We start from the raw sequence: 16,922 nt of genomic DNA on the forward strand, positions 1-16,922 counted from the left end.
GGGCTGTTGATGCTTATGTTCATCGCGATCTCAACTGCTTAGTTGCGTAAGTCTTGTTGTTTGACTTAGGTCTTGTGTTATGAACGTCATAACTTCTTCATACGATATCATATTTTAACGATCTTTATATCCACGTGTTCGTTTTTTGAGTCTACTACAATTTTCGTTAAGATTACTCTCGTTAAAATGTAATATATTTTTACTTACGATTTTATAAAAAAAATATTCATACATGCATTCATAAAAAACGTATGGATAAAAAGATCATAAGTAAAAATATATTACTTTTTAACGGGAGTAATCTAAATGAAAATTGTAGTAGACTAAAATACGAACACATGGATATAAAGATCGTTAAAATCTGAGATTGTACGAAGAAGTTATGACATTCAGAACACATGACATAAACAACCAAGTAGTCGAGATCGCGATGGACATAAACATCAAAAACCCCAAACAACTCATTAATGATCGTCTCACGTAAGATGTCGTGAGATAACCTAAAGAAATCATTCAAAAGTACTAAATGAGTACAAAAATAAAAATTACTTATTTTGCAACAAAAAAAATATTAAAGATTAAATATGTACAAAAATATTAAGGACTAAATGTGTATAAAGTGAGAAATATATTACCCTATTAAGTCATTTTTACCGACTAACCTAGAGTAGCCGGTCATAATGACTGAATGTGTACAATTTAACAAGTTGAAGGGGTAAATGTGGACAAAAAAAAAGTCAGTGACCAAATGTGTACAAATCGAAAAATATGTTACCATTTTAAGTCATTATCCCTTGTTTTAATTCCAACAATTTTCCTCCTTTTTTCCATCACTAGTAAAAATAATGTTATTTTCAAGTGATTTAGTTTCTTCCATGGTGTCATCAATTTCTTTTAAGAATTACCTACAAACTTTAAGTTTGGTACAACCTATTGACCCATATTCAAATAATGACACTAGTCAGTCTCTGTGACCATGAAAGTTTGTCCGCAGTGACTCCAGGACATGATGCATAACCTCATGTTTGCAATCAGGGATTAGTTTGTACGAGAAAGCTGATCCGAAACCCTCGTTAGAGAAATTTCATTTCTTATATATATATATATATATATATATATATATATATATATATATATATATATATATATATATATATATATATATATATATTGGTGCATAAAAAAACAATTCAATATTTTTATAATTGTGTTTTTGGAACATTTTATTGGTTTTGAATAAAAAATATCATCCATCAAATGTGTTCATAAAGTCAACCAACTTTTGAGCATCTTTAAACTAAAAAACAAAGTTTGAAAATATTTTCATTTAAAACTTTTTTCCATAAATTTTTATAAAAAAACATTTACACAATTTTCAAAAAGAATAAACCAAAGATGAAACTTTATGGGTTTAGAAATGAAGACGAGCAACACATAACGTCTACCAATTATGTCATTTTTATAAAATCTCTTAAACTCCGAAATTCGTTAAACAAAAATTTCAAACCCATATTTTTAAAAAAATATCATTACTATATATAAAAACCTTATTTTTCTGGTGCTGCTTAGAAGAAATTCAGTGGGTTCTAAATCCTCCACGTAACCTACTCCCAGAACGACGTAACGGATCAAAATGTCGTTTAAATCTTTCTTACTTGTTGATTACAATAACCTGATCGTCGCATCCCCTAGAATGCCTTCCCTTTTGCACTTCGATATAGCCATCCGTTCTCCATCTCTCCAAACACACGTGCCGGTTCCTCTCCAGCAAAAAGCCGACCATATCTTCCAAAAAAATGGAAAACACTGATTATGCGACCAACGACATATTCGTCCATTTGTTGACTGCAAGTGCTTTACTTACTGAATCAAAGATGAACGACAAATCGTGATTGTCTTCCCACTGGTATGTTATCTACAAGAACCATAATTTGATTTCAAGCTTTTTTACTTGTTATCGACAATCCAATCGACATATTTTTTTGCCCTGATGAAATCTATTCGAAATTGTCCATTTTTCTCAAATCTTGTAAACTCGATCTTATTTTAGAGGTTTGTTCCAGTTTGTAATTTCAATATCTTTATTGCCAAAAACATAATTTCTCAATTCTATGGATGATTAACTATTACAACGGTACAAAATAGATTGCTGAGAGTTTTTCTTGATTGGTGGTTGGTAAATTGTAAACTACTAAGATTCAATGACATAAAGGGGCTATATTTTTTCAAAAAAAAAAAAAAAACCTAAGTGATTGCATTTTTTGAATCGTTTTATACCTAACGAAAGAAGTGGTGGTAGTGGTGGTGGTTATTGTATTTTTTGAAAATAATAGAATACTTAATAACCCCATAACAAAGTTTACAAAAATAAACTCTAACATATACTGATTTATATAAAAATTTGATTTATATAAAAGCAGAATATGTAAAATTAATTAAAAAGTAGTTCATGAACACTTTTCCAACCAATGTTTTGATATAGTTTAACATAAATGTAGAATATATAAAAGTTATAAGAGATGTAAGGTTCAACCGAACATAATAATTTACAGTAGTTTGTCTCTTCAACAAGAGCTTGAACATAATGATTTATAGTAGTTTGTCTCTTCTACAAGAGCTCAAGATCACTTGACAAGAAATCAATCTCTGCCTTCGCCATATTTATCCATGGCTGATAGATATTCTAAAACATGAACTTTTAAAGGTAGATTTGAAATCGTGTGTACAAGATTTACCCTCTTGTAGTCTCAAACTCTAGTACTACAAGAAAATCTCAAATTCTAATTGTAAGAGGGGAAATAGATCAACTAGAACAAATGACGTGAGGTGTGACATGGCTGCAAGTTTGTGCATCAAGCTTTATGAAGCACATGGAAGTTAGGTCATTCATGTCGTAAGGTGACAATTTTGTATAATAATACATATACATGTCTTTTGTAACACCCCAAAAATTGTAATAAAAAATTTTCATTTTAAACCCATCAAATTTGTCTCAAAACCAATTATAGTAAAAATGTATCATAGTCATCAGAGTAAAATAATAATCATCAATACGGAAAATCATCAGGGGATGCGGTGCAGTCAAACCGGGTCCTTCTCTTTGGAACTGAAAATACCTGAAAATGTTAAAACCACTATTAGAGTACATTTTATCAAAGGTGGGAACACTAGTGGATGTGATGCAATCATGTCGAGCTCTTCCTCTTGGAACCGGAAGTACATGAAAAACATTTTAAACATAAATCGTAAACACAAAGCTTAGTGAGTTCCTCAAAATACCATATAGGCATATACTATACATACATTGTCATGGGCTACCCAGATGGTCTTACATACAAGTGTCATAGGCTACCCTAATGGTCTTTCCCTGGAATGTCATGGGCTACCCCTAGGGTCTTACAACCAAGTGTTATGGGCTACTCCCATGTTCTTTCCTTGGAATGTCATGGGATACCCCCACGGTCTTACAACCAAGTGTCATGGGCTACCTTCATGGTCTTTCATGCAGTTGCCATGGGCCACCCCATGGTCTTTCATGCAATTTTCATGGTCTACCCCCATGGTCTTTCATACAAATGCCCCGAGCTACCCCCGAGGTCTTCCATTCAAGTATCACAAAGACAATTAGCATCCAACATAGTATAGTGATGATACTCACCTGACTCACAAATCAGCTAAACCACAGCTCCAAGCCTTGCAACCGCTACTACAACACTCCTAACACATCATACAAGGTCTAATCTTAGTCTACACACTAAAACCAGCCATTTTAACCAAAAACCAACCTAAGTCAAAAGTCAACTGCCAACACTGACTTCAGTCAACTGCCACGTTGTGGCCCTCATACAATCGACAATTCTCAGTCGTCACACCATGGCAACCTATATACATGACGTGGACGCTATAATTCCAACAACTTTATGGATTAAGTCGTTTCCTTCGATTCCAAGAGCTCCAAAGCTCAGATCTGGTCCATTCTATGGTCTAAATGGATAAATTTTCCAACTTTGTCCATTAAGACACTCAAAGAGATCAAGATCTCCAACCCTAGGTCCAAATAAAGCCAAATACCATAATGTCTTAACCATTAAGCCCTTAACCTGGAAAAGTCCTTAACCCAACCACTCCAGTAGGGTTTATAATACCAAATATATCATAAAGATGGAAGCTTTATAGACATGCATATCCAAAACATGTCTAGAATCCAATTTAGGTCATGATAAGCTAGAAATGCCCAAAAAATCATGCAAGTATAAGAACTCCATCCAAAGTCTAGATCTACAACATATGTTGCTCTTGGGACTCAAGGGAGTCATTAATTTGCCAACTTTATGAGTTCATTCCTTCCAAACTTGCTCAAACATGAAGAACATGGGACAATAACCTAGATCTAAACACTTTAAGCCATAAAGATTGAGCTTTTGACACTTACAAAGGTCCATAAGCTATGATAGATGTTGATGACATTGATTCCTTGCAAGTTCAACCAATGGAACACCTTCTTCTCCAAGCCAAAAATGCTCTAAAAAGGTCACAAATCACCAAAGGAATGAGAGCTAGGGTTTCTCAGACGTATAAGGGTGTTGGAGGTTGGTAATGAACCCTAGAAGTGGCTTAGAGGGTTTAAATATGAAGCAAATCCTAAAAGAATCATGAGCTTGGGCCAGAACAACTGCCATGTCGTGGCCATCCTTGGCCATGCCGTGGTGGCTCACTAAGACACACGATCCATTTAATCAATGTCACGTCGTGGGCATCCTAGCACCACGTCGTGGCATAGGGTTTTCCCCCAAAACTTTATCTTTGCTTCTTGATAAAAGTAAGCTTAACCAATCTGGAATATGGGTGTTACAACTCTCCCCTACTTGTATTAGATTTCGTCCCCGAAATCACTCCTTACCACCTCCCCGACTCCCCAGGCTATTTAGACAAACCTTCTAGAATCCCGATTTGAACTAAGAAGTCGACTCATACAAAAAAATACCTTCCAAATACTATAATCAAAACCCAACTCAATGGAATTCACATATCCTGGCGTATAATGAACCATTGACCCACTAACTTTAACCAATGACGAGTAACCATCACTACTCTGCCAGAAATCTGAAAACCCAAAATTTTGTCTGACTTCCAGACAATCAGAATTATCTCATCTTAGATCCATAAGAGACTCCAATTTGCAATCTGAACCTAACGAAACCCTTCCGACCCTGAATTATCTTACTGATAACTGGAAAAACAGAATCCCTAACAATTTATTGTTGTTGAAACCTTTCATCTGAAAGCAAAGGCGAATCCCAACGCAAGTCTCACCTATATGTGCCACATCAATACATAAAACACATTATGATAAATAAGGATTTACATATTCGATCTATTTGATATATCCCGATTCCATGTTGACCTTCTACTAAACTGGGATGCAAAATCCCTAACCGCCAGCTGAGACCGACAATCGCATGCATGGTCGCACAACGAGACTCCACCCAAGAGACTAATTGACAAAAGCTATCATAACTTGCTTGCCAACATGGCTCCAACAATCCTCAAGGGACTCCATAGCTGACCAATATACGAACATATGGTAGTCCACTTTGTTCTAGGTGAATACTCCTGGTCGGGCCGTAGTCTTACATCACGCCCGACCCCAAATCAACCTACAACCTTCCTCAATCATATGAATGTTGTGGCCTTCCCAAAGTCTCACAACCATTCCTCCAATTTTCTAACTCATCCTAGTAAAAGCTACTAGACATATCGTGGACTTACCACACTCTCATAACCGCCTACCAATCTAGTGAATGTTACGACTACCCTGCAGTCTTACAACACTTCCACCACTGTCTATCGTCCTAGTGAATGTTATGGATACCCCGCAGCCTTACAATACTTCCACAACCGCCTATCGACCTTGTGAATGTTTCGGCTACCTCGCAGTCGCACAACACTTCCACAACATTCTATCGACCTAGTGAATTCTACGGCCACCCTGCAGTCTAACAACATTTCCACAACTGTCTATCAACCAAGTGAATGTTACGGCTACCCCCGTAGTCTTACAACACTTCCACAACTGCCATAGGCCCAACCCATGGTCTTGCCAACTACCCACATGGATACTTAACCTAAGATCATTACGAGATGAAACCCATAACCTGCTAAACCCTAATTAGGTGTTCGGATCATGCTTAGAAGCTCAATCCTTTATCAGACAAGAACATGCAAAGAGGTTCTAACAACACCCTCAACTTGAATCTAATCACGGATTCGACATATGACGCCGTTGCTTCTTGTCCTCAAACGAGATAACCCTGAATCTTCAACCCTTGTTTCCTTGATTACAACTGACCACTAACGTTATCCCTTTCATAATCCTCGACTCATACCTCATCCTAACTGGCTACTCACTTGTCCTTATTAATGGAATTTTATGCTAACCCGCGTTTGGAAACATTTCCATTAATTCCCAAACATTTCTCCCCCACTTGGGTTTAACTACACTCTAACAGTCTTCATAACCATTCGAACTTCCTAGATAGCCCATAACTTCACCCATTTGATCCTTGACACCCGCACATGCCATTACCGATCATAAAGGAAATCGGAGTCCTCGAGAAATTTAGAAAAGGTTTTACTACATGACCGCCATCCATAACGACGGAACTCCTAGATTCTGATCTGAGATCAAAACTTATATTAATAAGCAACCCAACCATGTACCTTCTCAACTCAAAGCATTATCTCAATCGCAAGTAACCGAGCATATCCTTTATAATTACAACTTATCAACAAAACTCCCTGAACTGAATAACGTTGTTCCGACACCCTAACTCGCAATTCAAATGTCCGCTAATCCATTCTTACCGATAGGTCAACGTACTCAAAGCCTCAACAACCGATATAACTCGAACTCATTCGAACACTTCCAACAACAAAACAAGTCCATAAGAAAACACCACCCATACCTAGAAGTTGTTGGATCACCACAGCTCCTTCCCTACTGACGATAACAATTGATTCAACGAGCTAACCAATCCTCCAACTAACATCCAACCTGAGCAGCACAAGCACATCTGAACTCTATCTTTGTTGTCTCAACAAGGACAATCGGATACAACAAGATCCTTGCCTAGAAACTTCCGATACGAGAACCACACACACCTCCTGTAACACCCGGGTTCGAATCGCTTCATTATTCGGGGTCGTGACCGGAAGATCAGTTATCATAAGGCTTAGGGCCTTGGGGAAGAGAAATTCAGACCCTTTTTGGTTGTGGGTATTATAGATTAGGTGATCCGAGAGTTCGGTTGTGTTTCGGAGCCTAAGGGTTTAACGACAAAGGGATAGTTAGGTCTTGTTATGGATTTAGGATATAAGCTCGGGAAGTTTTAAGGAAAAAGGGAATTGATAGAATCATAGAGCTTCTCATTACCTTTTCGTGGATATAAAGAATGTCGGAATCAGACGATGAACGAAGAAGTTATGGCCTTCGGGATATTTGTGGTTTTGGATCCTAGTTGAGTACGCCGGGCGTACTGGGTTGAAGATGATTGTGGGATTCACCCACGTACGCTGGCGTACATGGGAGTACGCATGACGTATACAAGGCAAGAACAAACCCTAATTTGTAGGGTTTGTGCCCTATTTAAACATCTTAAACCACCTTTGGACATTCTTTTAACCAGCCTCCATCACCCTATACTCTAAAAACGAATCCCTAAGTGACTCTTGTGGATTTTTGAGCTTGAAAGTGAGATTGGGTGGTGTTTTAGTGAAAGAAGAAGAAGAAGAGCTCTTGGTGGTTTCTTGGGAGCAGCTTGGGCTTGAAGATCCAGATTCATCATCATCTTTGCAAGCCATTTGAGAGCGGGATTTTTCGAATCGGTATTTCGAGCTTTTATCTGAGATATTCAGCGGCTTGAGGTGAGTCTCCTCACTGTACTATGGGTCGCAGGCACCAATTCCGGCCCATTGGCTTATGTATTATATGAAGACCAGGGGGTGGCCCTTGGCATTTGTATGAAAGACCCGAAGGTAGCTCCTAGCAATTTTGTATGCAAGACCAAGGATCAGACCCTCGAAGATAATTAGATAGTTAGATATAGATTGTATGCTAGTTGTCTGTGTGATGCTTGCATGGAAGACCAGGAGGTGGCTCTTGGAACTTGTCTGTAAGACCCAATGTTTTGGCCCCCGACCTGAAAAGGAAAGACCATGATATAACTCATGGCATAATGGAAAGACTATGGGTGCCACATAACATTCTCTATTGTATGTATCGTATGTGGTATTTTGGGGAACTCACTAAGCTTTGTGCTTACGGTTTCCAATTTTGTTTCGGATACTTCCGGTTCGAAAGGGAAGTGCCGGATTGATCGAAGCGCATCCACCCATGTTTCCGCAATGTGACGATTTTGGGATTGTACTCTGATGACTGTTTTAATATGAAATACCTTTGAATGTTGAATGAAAGGATAATTGATGTTTTGGTTGAATTAAAAATGAAAATTTTACCTTGCAATTTTTGCGACGTTAAAAGTTGGTATCAGAGCCTTGGTTTGAGGGATTCGGGCACACTTTCGGGTGTGTCTGAACTCAAACTGAGGGTTTGGTGAATTTTCATAAAATAAATGATTTATTAAAGGATTTTCTAATTACAGAAAGGGGTGTGATGCATACAATCGGCCGAGCTCAAGTAAGCGATTCCCAGAATACCCATACATGTTTATTATGTTATATGTTATGAGAATTGCATGCTAGATTAGGGCTAATGATCTGCTCAGGATTTCATTCTAGGAGAGATGCCTTTATATGCCTGATTGTTTGAGCTTTTATAATTGCATGCTAGTATGGTTTTCAGATGATTGGATTGAATGGCTTGATTAGTTGGTACGTTGGTTAGATTTTTCGTTGCCTGAATGTCGCTTGCTTTGTAAATTAATTAATGTCGCTGTTTAGTTTAAAAAATTTAAATTAATTTATATACATGAATTTAATATTTTTAATTTTTAATTTTGATTCAAATTGAATTTCATAATTACTTTCCTTAATTCAAAATTTCAAACTTTTGGCAAGTATTAATGAATTATTTATGCAAAATTGATTTGTACAAAAAGCTTTATAACTTATACCTCTTAAGATTCAAAATATAACTAATATATTTTTTATTATAGTATAAGATCACGAGAAATAATACCATTCACGATTATTGATGAAACAATCCGAGGATGGCATGACATCTTCATAATATTCATTTACTTGATTCTTATGGCATATATATAGATGCAAGGACATCTTACCAGAAAAAGTCTTTAATCTCAAAAGATCTTCGGTATGATATCAGATGTATAATCTTTATTGTTAAACTTCGTAATCCTGGAAAATTTCCAGACAAATGAATCCAAATGTAATATATGATATATAATGGAAGCATCAATTTGTCGAATCTTTGTCAATTTATATTTTATTAAAGGGAAATCTCTGATAAATTCTCAATATTTTAGGTCACTTTAAGGTTTAATCTCAACATTTATTTTTTGAACAAAAAGTTCCGATTATCTAGTTTTATACGCTAATATGTCATTTTTTGTTGAAAAATTAAGACCTGTTTCGTTAATTTAAACACAATATAAAATAATCAGAAATTTTCTATTCAGAAAATAAAAATTAAGATTAAATGGTAAACTGACAGAAAATATTATAACTTTATCGAAAATATTCATTTACTAAAACCTTTCGCACTAGAATAAATTATTATTAAACAATAAGATAAAAACCTCAAGTTTTCATCATCTATGTATCAAATATACCAACAACCTTATATACATCATTTAATATAGCAATGTTATAATTATTTTAGCATTTTATGTTGATTTTCTTATTTAATGTAACCAGCTCATCATTTTCACCATTTTATAAATTTTTATAATCTGGTAAATGTATATTAAATGATAAGTTTGTAAATCAAGTTAAAAATTATATCTTATTGTTAATAAACTACAAAAATGCTATTTTGAGTAAATTATAGCTTTGATCTATGTAGTTTATATTCATTTGCTGTTTTAATCAAACTTTTCAATTTGACATGGTACATTTAGAAATTATATGCATGGTCTTTGAAACTGTTATTATCTAATGACTTTGGTTAATTACATATGAAATGACAATATTCCTCCTTTTGTCTTTTTTCTCATTAGATGATAAATGTTTTTGGAACCACACGTACAAATTTTGGAAACCATATAGACCTATTATGAAAAATTAAAATGTTAGACTAAAAATACAAATACATGTAAATGACAAGGACCAAAACTGTAATTTACTCTATTATTTTTATCCATTATGGTTTTGTCATAAATTAAGAAAGAGTGTTAAATGATAGGAGTACCTGAATGTGGGCTCCATTTCCATATGGAGATAGAATCATGATCTGCTTCTTTCCAGAAATGTATCAAGTACTCAATCTAATCTGCTTCTTGTCCACACCCTTAGATTTCACTCATCATGAATCACCCAAACACCCATATTATATAGGATTCACTAACAATCAAATAAATTAACATTTCAAGAAAACCACCCACCTCGTTAATATGACATTTATATGAATAGAAGTTTTGCGGTTTATATGAATGAGAAGCTTTACATAACATTTGTAAAATTATGAAAACTTAAGGTCGATATATCACGATATTCAGAAAGATTATCAAGTAACGATTACATAAATTTAATGTATACAAGAAATATTGATTTTTTTTTTTTTTAAATATTGGAAAAGAAAATTGTTGGATTATCTTTCAAATATAGGTGATAGTTAAACATTTAATAATCATAAATATGCATTTTATTGAAAGAATAATAAATAATAATATTTAAATAATGTTATTTGTACAATACCCTCAACATTACAGAGTCATAGTCAAATAGTCATTTACTTTTTATTTCACTATTTTGATAATTTTTAAATATTTTAACATGTATATCGTAAGCTTGACACAATTCTTTATTTCTCTTCATTTATTGTTTGTAAAGCAAACAGCAACATTAAATTTGAAATATCTGTGCAAAATACTTTATTGTAAATTTCTTAAGTTCAGTTTACGTATATTATAAGGGTCCTACTTTACTTATCCTTCTCCTACCCCCATTCACACATAAACGCATATTAACATACTTCATTTACCCTCCTTCCTTTACACTAAAAAGGGGTATGTAAATCAATCCATAATGTAATTAAGCATTAAGCAAATAATATTTAAAAGTAAATTTTAGTCAAATTGTATTTTAAAGAACAATATTTAAAAATATTAATAATATGTTAGAAGTTTACAATGGAATACGTTTCTGATCAATAAACAGCTTCTAAATATATCATAGTTTGTTATTTATTCATCAATTAATTAAAATTAAAATTGACATAAATATATGTTTATATATAATTTAAACATTAGCATTTGTGGACTATAGTTAAATTTATTACTTAATTGGCGTGTTTGACATAAATATATGTTTTATGTATTATTTGGGATAAAACCAAATAATTCAATCTTTATTTTAAATGAAAACAATATTTCTTTTGTGTGTTTGACAAAAATAGTTTACAGTTCATAGGTGGTAGTTAGAAAAAAAATAGTTGGTACTCAAAATTTGAAAGTTATAAATTTTATTTGTGTATAATTGTTCGATAAAGAATAAAAAATTACGTAAAAATCATAAGCTAAACGCTATAAAAAAATACTATGAAGTAGCTTTTTTCTTTTGGAATAGGACATTTTCTTTTAAAATAAAAAACTAAAAACTTTTACTTTTACTTTTTCATTTTCTTCTTCTTTTCAAACTATTTTTTAAAAGCTAAAACTCTGTTTTGAACATGCTCTAGTAAGTTTACATATATTTAGAAAACCATTAGCCCTTTGATTCAATATTTGTAATTAAATTCTTTATTTTTTTATAAATAAAATACTATGATGAACTGCTTGCAAGAGTATTGTATATCGTAATTTTTTTTATATAAAATTATTGATAAAAGTTATTATTGTTTATAGATGGGATAATAACTTGTATCGTTAATGAACTTTGCCCAGTATATGCATTTAGTCATTTAAAGGGTTTTTGTATGTGATTTACCGTTAACATTGTTTGATGTATTAAAAAAATACCAATATGACATGTTATTGTATGTTTTTGATGATTTGACATCTTACTTGACGTTTGAATGACTTGATAAGGTAATGTATTATATTTATTGTACAAATTAAAAAAAAAAAACTATTCTTTGTATACGATTTACGAAAAAAAAATTATTTTGTTCACTTTCTTAACATTTTCAAAGTGTGTTTTACAACTTTTTTTTAATAACATTTTTACAATGTTTTTATATCTTATTTATAACTATTTTTGTAACATTTTTTCCATCTTTTTACATATATACATATGTTTTTCACCTAGATTTGAATACCAGAGATGCATTGGACATCTAGAAGACTACATATATTATGTAAACTTCTTTACTTAACTTGTGTTTTTTTTTTATCTAATTACTGCACTCTTGTATATGTGTGAGCATGAGAAAGATACTTGATTTTGGAATTAGAACCTGTTTTGAACAATTAAAAAGGTTACGATAAAAAAGTTAATAATAAATCATAAAAAAGATTAATAACTAAATATATATAACAATAATAAAACATTACTCTATCAAGTCAACCTACAATAAACGATCATATTAATAAATGTGTTACATATTAAACAAACTCAATAATAAATCACATACAAATTCCTTTTCAATAACTACACCAAACAAAAGCTCATTTTTCTTAAAAAGTCATTATCCATTTATAAATTTACTTTTCTAAAGCACAAGGTAAAATGGTAAATACCACAGTGTAGTGTAGCTGTGTATTGGTCCTACCTCTATCCGACATATGCCAACCTGTCGCCGATTCAACCAGGTGGACGATCAGGATTTTAGACCCATTTCTGATGATGAGACCTCCTGTGGGCCAATGGCAGATTAAAATTAACCATAGTTAAATCCCTTTCTAACCATGGTTTACATCCACCGCTTTCATCTCTTTTCACTCCTTTCTCTTCGCACACAAGTGACTGACCACACAGTCAAACAACAGACGTATTAGACTTGTCTCCGTCGTCATCCAGTCACGATTATGAACTCTCAAATTAGCTGCAGAGATTTGCAAAGAGATTGCAGTTTTGTTTCGTTTTTCGCCGGAAGATTGTGTACTTTTGTTTAATTATTCATATTTACGCAATTGTCTGCGTGTCTATCGATTTTGTTGCGAAAATTTGTTGTTTCTGATTGATTTTAGCTTCCTGAAAGAGAAACTTCAAACGACGAGCGAGGTGTAGATATGATACACAATTGATTTAGTGCTTTTATGTCGATAAATATGTTTGGTGTGAGGTAGTAGCTAGTAATCTACAGAGCTATTTGGTTTTTTACTTTATTGTGCTTATGATCATCGGTTTTGAGCATTCGTCGGCGATGGCGGTTTCTGGAACTTCAGTTGAAGCTGCTGAATGTGCTTCCGGTGGAAATCAAGCTGAACCACCATCAGAGATGCTACCGCCGAAACGAAAGCGAAATCTTCCTGGAACGCCTGGTATAATTTACTTTCTTTTTCTGTTTAATTTCAGATTTTGATTTCTGGAAGTGGTCGTTTACTTTTTGTTTCTTAAACAACTGATTGCAGATCCAGATGCTGAGGTGATCGCACTATCACCAAACAGTTTGCTAGCTACCAACCGCTTCATTTGCGATATTTGCAACAAAGGTTTTCAACGAGACCAGAATCTTCAACTTCATCGTCGAGGTCATAACTTGCCATGGAAGCTAAAACAAAGAACAGGAACTGAAATCAGGAAGCGTGTTTATGTCTGTCCGGAGAAATCCTGCGTCCACCACGATCCGTCGAGAGCTCTCGGCGATCTCACCGGCATCAAAAAGCACTTCTCGAGGAAGCACGGCGAGAAGAAATGGACGTGTCAACGGTGCACGAAGAAGTACGCTGTCCAGTCCGATTGGAAAGCACATATGAAGATTTGTGGTTCCAAAGAGTATCGATGTGATTGCGGGACTTTGTTTTCTAGGTTAAATTTTATTCAACATTTTCAAATTATGTGAAAGTTTTATGCAATCATTCTGATTTCGATTTTGATAATGAAGGAGGGATAGTTTCATCACTCATAGAGCTTTTTGCGATGCGTTGGCACATGAAACCGCAAGAGCTCAACCTCAAACCCTCGCTATTAATAATTCAGATCAACCACAACCACAACCACTTCAACAGTCGTTTCCTATAATGGAAGCTGTTCTTCCTCCGCCGTGTAGTCCGCCACCACCGCCACTTACTCCGTCAACGGACGTCCTTTCTCCGGTCAATTCTATCCAAAGTGCAGGTTCTTTTAATAAAATCCGCAAACACTTTGGATATTTTTTTTGGAATTTCCCTTTCATAAAATACTTTCAGAACTATTTTCCTCGTGTGTGGTAAATGATTTGTCGTCTACTGCATTTGTTTAATTTCTTTTTTTTTTCTGATTATGAGCTTTTTGGCCGGAGAAAAATGTGTGCAATAGATAGCTCCATGCTTCATCGCTGGAGCTCATTGAAGAAAAAGCTGATTAAAAAGAGGAATATTTTGTTTGTAAAAGTCGTCATGATTGTCTCCTACGAACTTTTTCAAATCCAATGCAAAAGCTTGATTGTATTATATTTAATTTTGTATTTAACTAAAAAGTTAAAATGTTATTCACAGAACTGCCGGAGAATGCGACGGCAGTGAACGGGTCTGGAACAAAAAAGGCGACAAGCTTGACCACAGCAACGCCAGCTACCACCACCGTTAGCGGTGGCTCCACCTCAAATAACACAAGTGTATTTGCTAGTATTTTTGCGTCGTCAGCGATAGTAGAACCAATCTCTCTTTCTTTATCGTCGTCGCTGTACTTGTCCAACGCCACCAACCCCTCTTTATTCCCGCCGTCAGATCACGACCTACAAACCAAACATTACCGTCAATATCTACCGGCGTCGCAACCGGCGCTCTCCGCCACGGCGCTGCTCCAAAAAGCAGCACAAATGGGTCCAAAGTCTTCGAACACCTCGTTCCTCCATGCACTCGGTTTGGCGTTGCCGTCGTCTTCCACCGGTAATAACCATCATGACACCACCAATGGTGGTCACTGGAGTAATATTCAGATGAAGCAAGAGAGAGATGATAACGCCAGGCTTGGGCTTGGCCTACTCAACGCCACCACACCCACCGCCAGTCTCACAGACTTGATGATGGGACCGCCGGCACCCACCACGTTAGACTTTCTTGGGGTGGGGATGGGTGGCGGAAGCCGGGGTTCTTCCGGTGGGTTGTCGGCATACTTAACTTCAATCAGAAGTGGCCTCCATGCATCTGGTGCAGCATCCGCCGTTCCTTTTTTCAGGGGATTGAACTCCGGTGGAAACGATGGTTGGGATGATTCAGATGATAGGAAGCCGGCTCCACTTTAGGTCAATTTCTTTTCTACTAAATCTAGAGAATAAATATTCAGTTTGTACTTTGTAATATTAGTGTATTTATTCTAGGAAATTTACCATGTAATTTTGCTATTTTAGGATTCCAAGCGTAGCTTAAATGTCTGTTTGGGATGATTTTTTTGAATATCACATATTAGATTTAAAAAGGATAATTAGAAAAAAGGTTTACTTTCATCAATAAATTTTATTTTTTTATTTTAAATACAAAATTTATAATCCAAAACTATTTTGAACAGTAATTTTGGAATTTTTAATATTTATTTTAATGTAATTTTATATTTTTTAACTGTTGTCTAACTAATTTGTCAAACACTTGTAAAAAAAAAAAATCTACAAACAGCTTTTAAATTGCCAAACACGGTCTAAGTTGGTCTTAAGTAAAATTAATGAGACGAACGTATTAGAAGATATCCACCCATACTGTACAAGTGTAACGTTTATACATAAAAGCCCTTCATACTTAAAAAAAAGAGTTTTTGTTATAACTAAAATGGCATATCAGATTTGATTCAAAATTTTAGAAAGACAAAATTTAATAGAATGTTAATGTGGTTTCTAAAATGTGTCATTTTTAAGATATCTTTCGAAAACATTACACCAATGATTTTATATTTTTCAAAATTTATGCAGTTGCTAGTTGGTCCGGTAAATCTAACTTTTGACATGCTGATATTTTTAAAAGACAAAACTGTAAAATTGGTCTATGTGATATTTAAAAAACTTTGGATAGGGTCTAAAAAGTTTTCAACTTGCATGGATAGTCCAAAATCAAGAATTTTCTGTAGTTTTAGTCCAAAAAAAGTTAAAATGTCTATTTTGCCCTTTTAGTTTTTTTTTGAATTTTCTTATTTTTAATTTAATACGTTTTTAATTCTTTTTTAAAAAGAGAACAGGTCCCCTACCGGTCTTCTTCTTCCTTGTGTTCACCTGTAAAACTTAAACCACACAGACATATTTCACACACATACACACTTAAAGGCCTTCACAGAGCTACAAATTTAAACCTAGAGAATCTTTATTTAAACCCACCATTACAAGTTCATCAACAAAAGAATGACGAAACATCATCTCCAAAAAATCTTTATACGAATCCACGATTACAGCAACAAAAACAATGGATCCAAGTTTAAATGAATGAGGAAAATAATTTCTTGGTGAAGCAAAAAATCTTTATCTACACTGGGTTTGATTTCGTGTTCAAGCATTTCATCGGTCTTTCCAGTGAACATCCATTTTCTCTCTCTCTCTCTCTCTCTCTCTCTCTCTCTCTCTCCCACACACACACGCACTCACATACCTTCTTCTTCCTCTGCTTGTACTTTTTCTTCCTCTACCTGCAAATCCGACCATCATCTTCTTCTCAGAAATTTCA

General features: G+C 34.5%; 1 protein-coding gene across 1 annotated transcript; it reads left to right on the forward strand.

The window, feature by feature from the left end:
* The first annotated feature begins 13,077 nt into the window (after positions 1–13,077).
* LOC145167547 (zinc finger protein GAI-ASSOCIATED FACTOR 1-like) lies at positions 13,078–15,614 on the forward strand. The gene is made up of 4 exons (XM_079086788.1): positions 13,078–13,619; positions 13,710–14,106; positions 14,183–14,415; positions 14,775–15,614. The coding sequence occupies exons 1-4, from the start codon at positions 13,472–13,474 to the stop codon at positions 15,521–15,523; spliced, it is 1,527 nt and encodes a 508-aa protein (XP_078942914.1). The 5' UTR covers positions 13,078–13,471; the 3' UTR covers positions 15,524–15,614.
* Positions 15,615–16,922: the final 1,308 nt, after the last annotated feature.

This window comes from Lactuca virosa, chromosome 1, assembly GCF_052849685.1.
Source record: "Lactuca virosa cultivar CGN04683 chromosome 1, Lactuca_virosa_CGN04683_v6, whole genome shotgun sequence".
In the NCBI taxonomy this organism is placed as follows: domain Eukaryota; kingdom Viridiplantae; phylum Streptophyta; class Magnoliopsida; order Asterales; family Asteraceae; genus Lactuca; species Lactuca virosa.

Excerpts from the sequence above, each read along its gene's own strand:
- LOC145167547 (XM_079086788.1), top strand. The coding sequence starts at position 13,472 with ATGATCATCGGTTTTGAGCATTCGTCGGCGATGGCGGTTTCTGGAACT. Across the intron at positions 13,620-13,709 it reads AAATCTTCCTGGAACGCCTG|ATCCAGATGCTGAGGTGATC; the intron begins GTATAATTTACT and ends AACTGATTGCAG. Across the intron at positions 14,107-14,182 it reads TGCGGGACTTTGTTTTCTAG|GAGGGATAGTTTCATCACTC; the intron begins GTTAAATTTTAT and ends TTGATAATGAAG.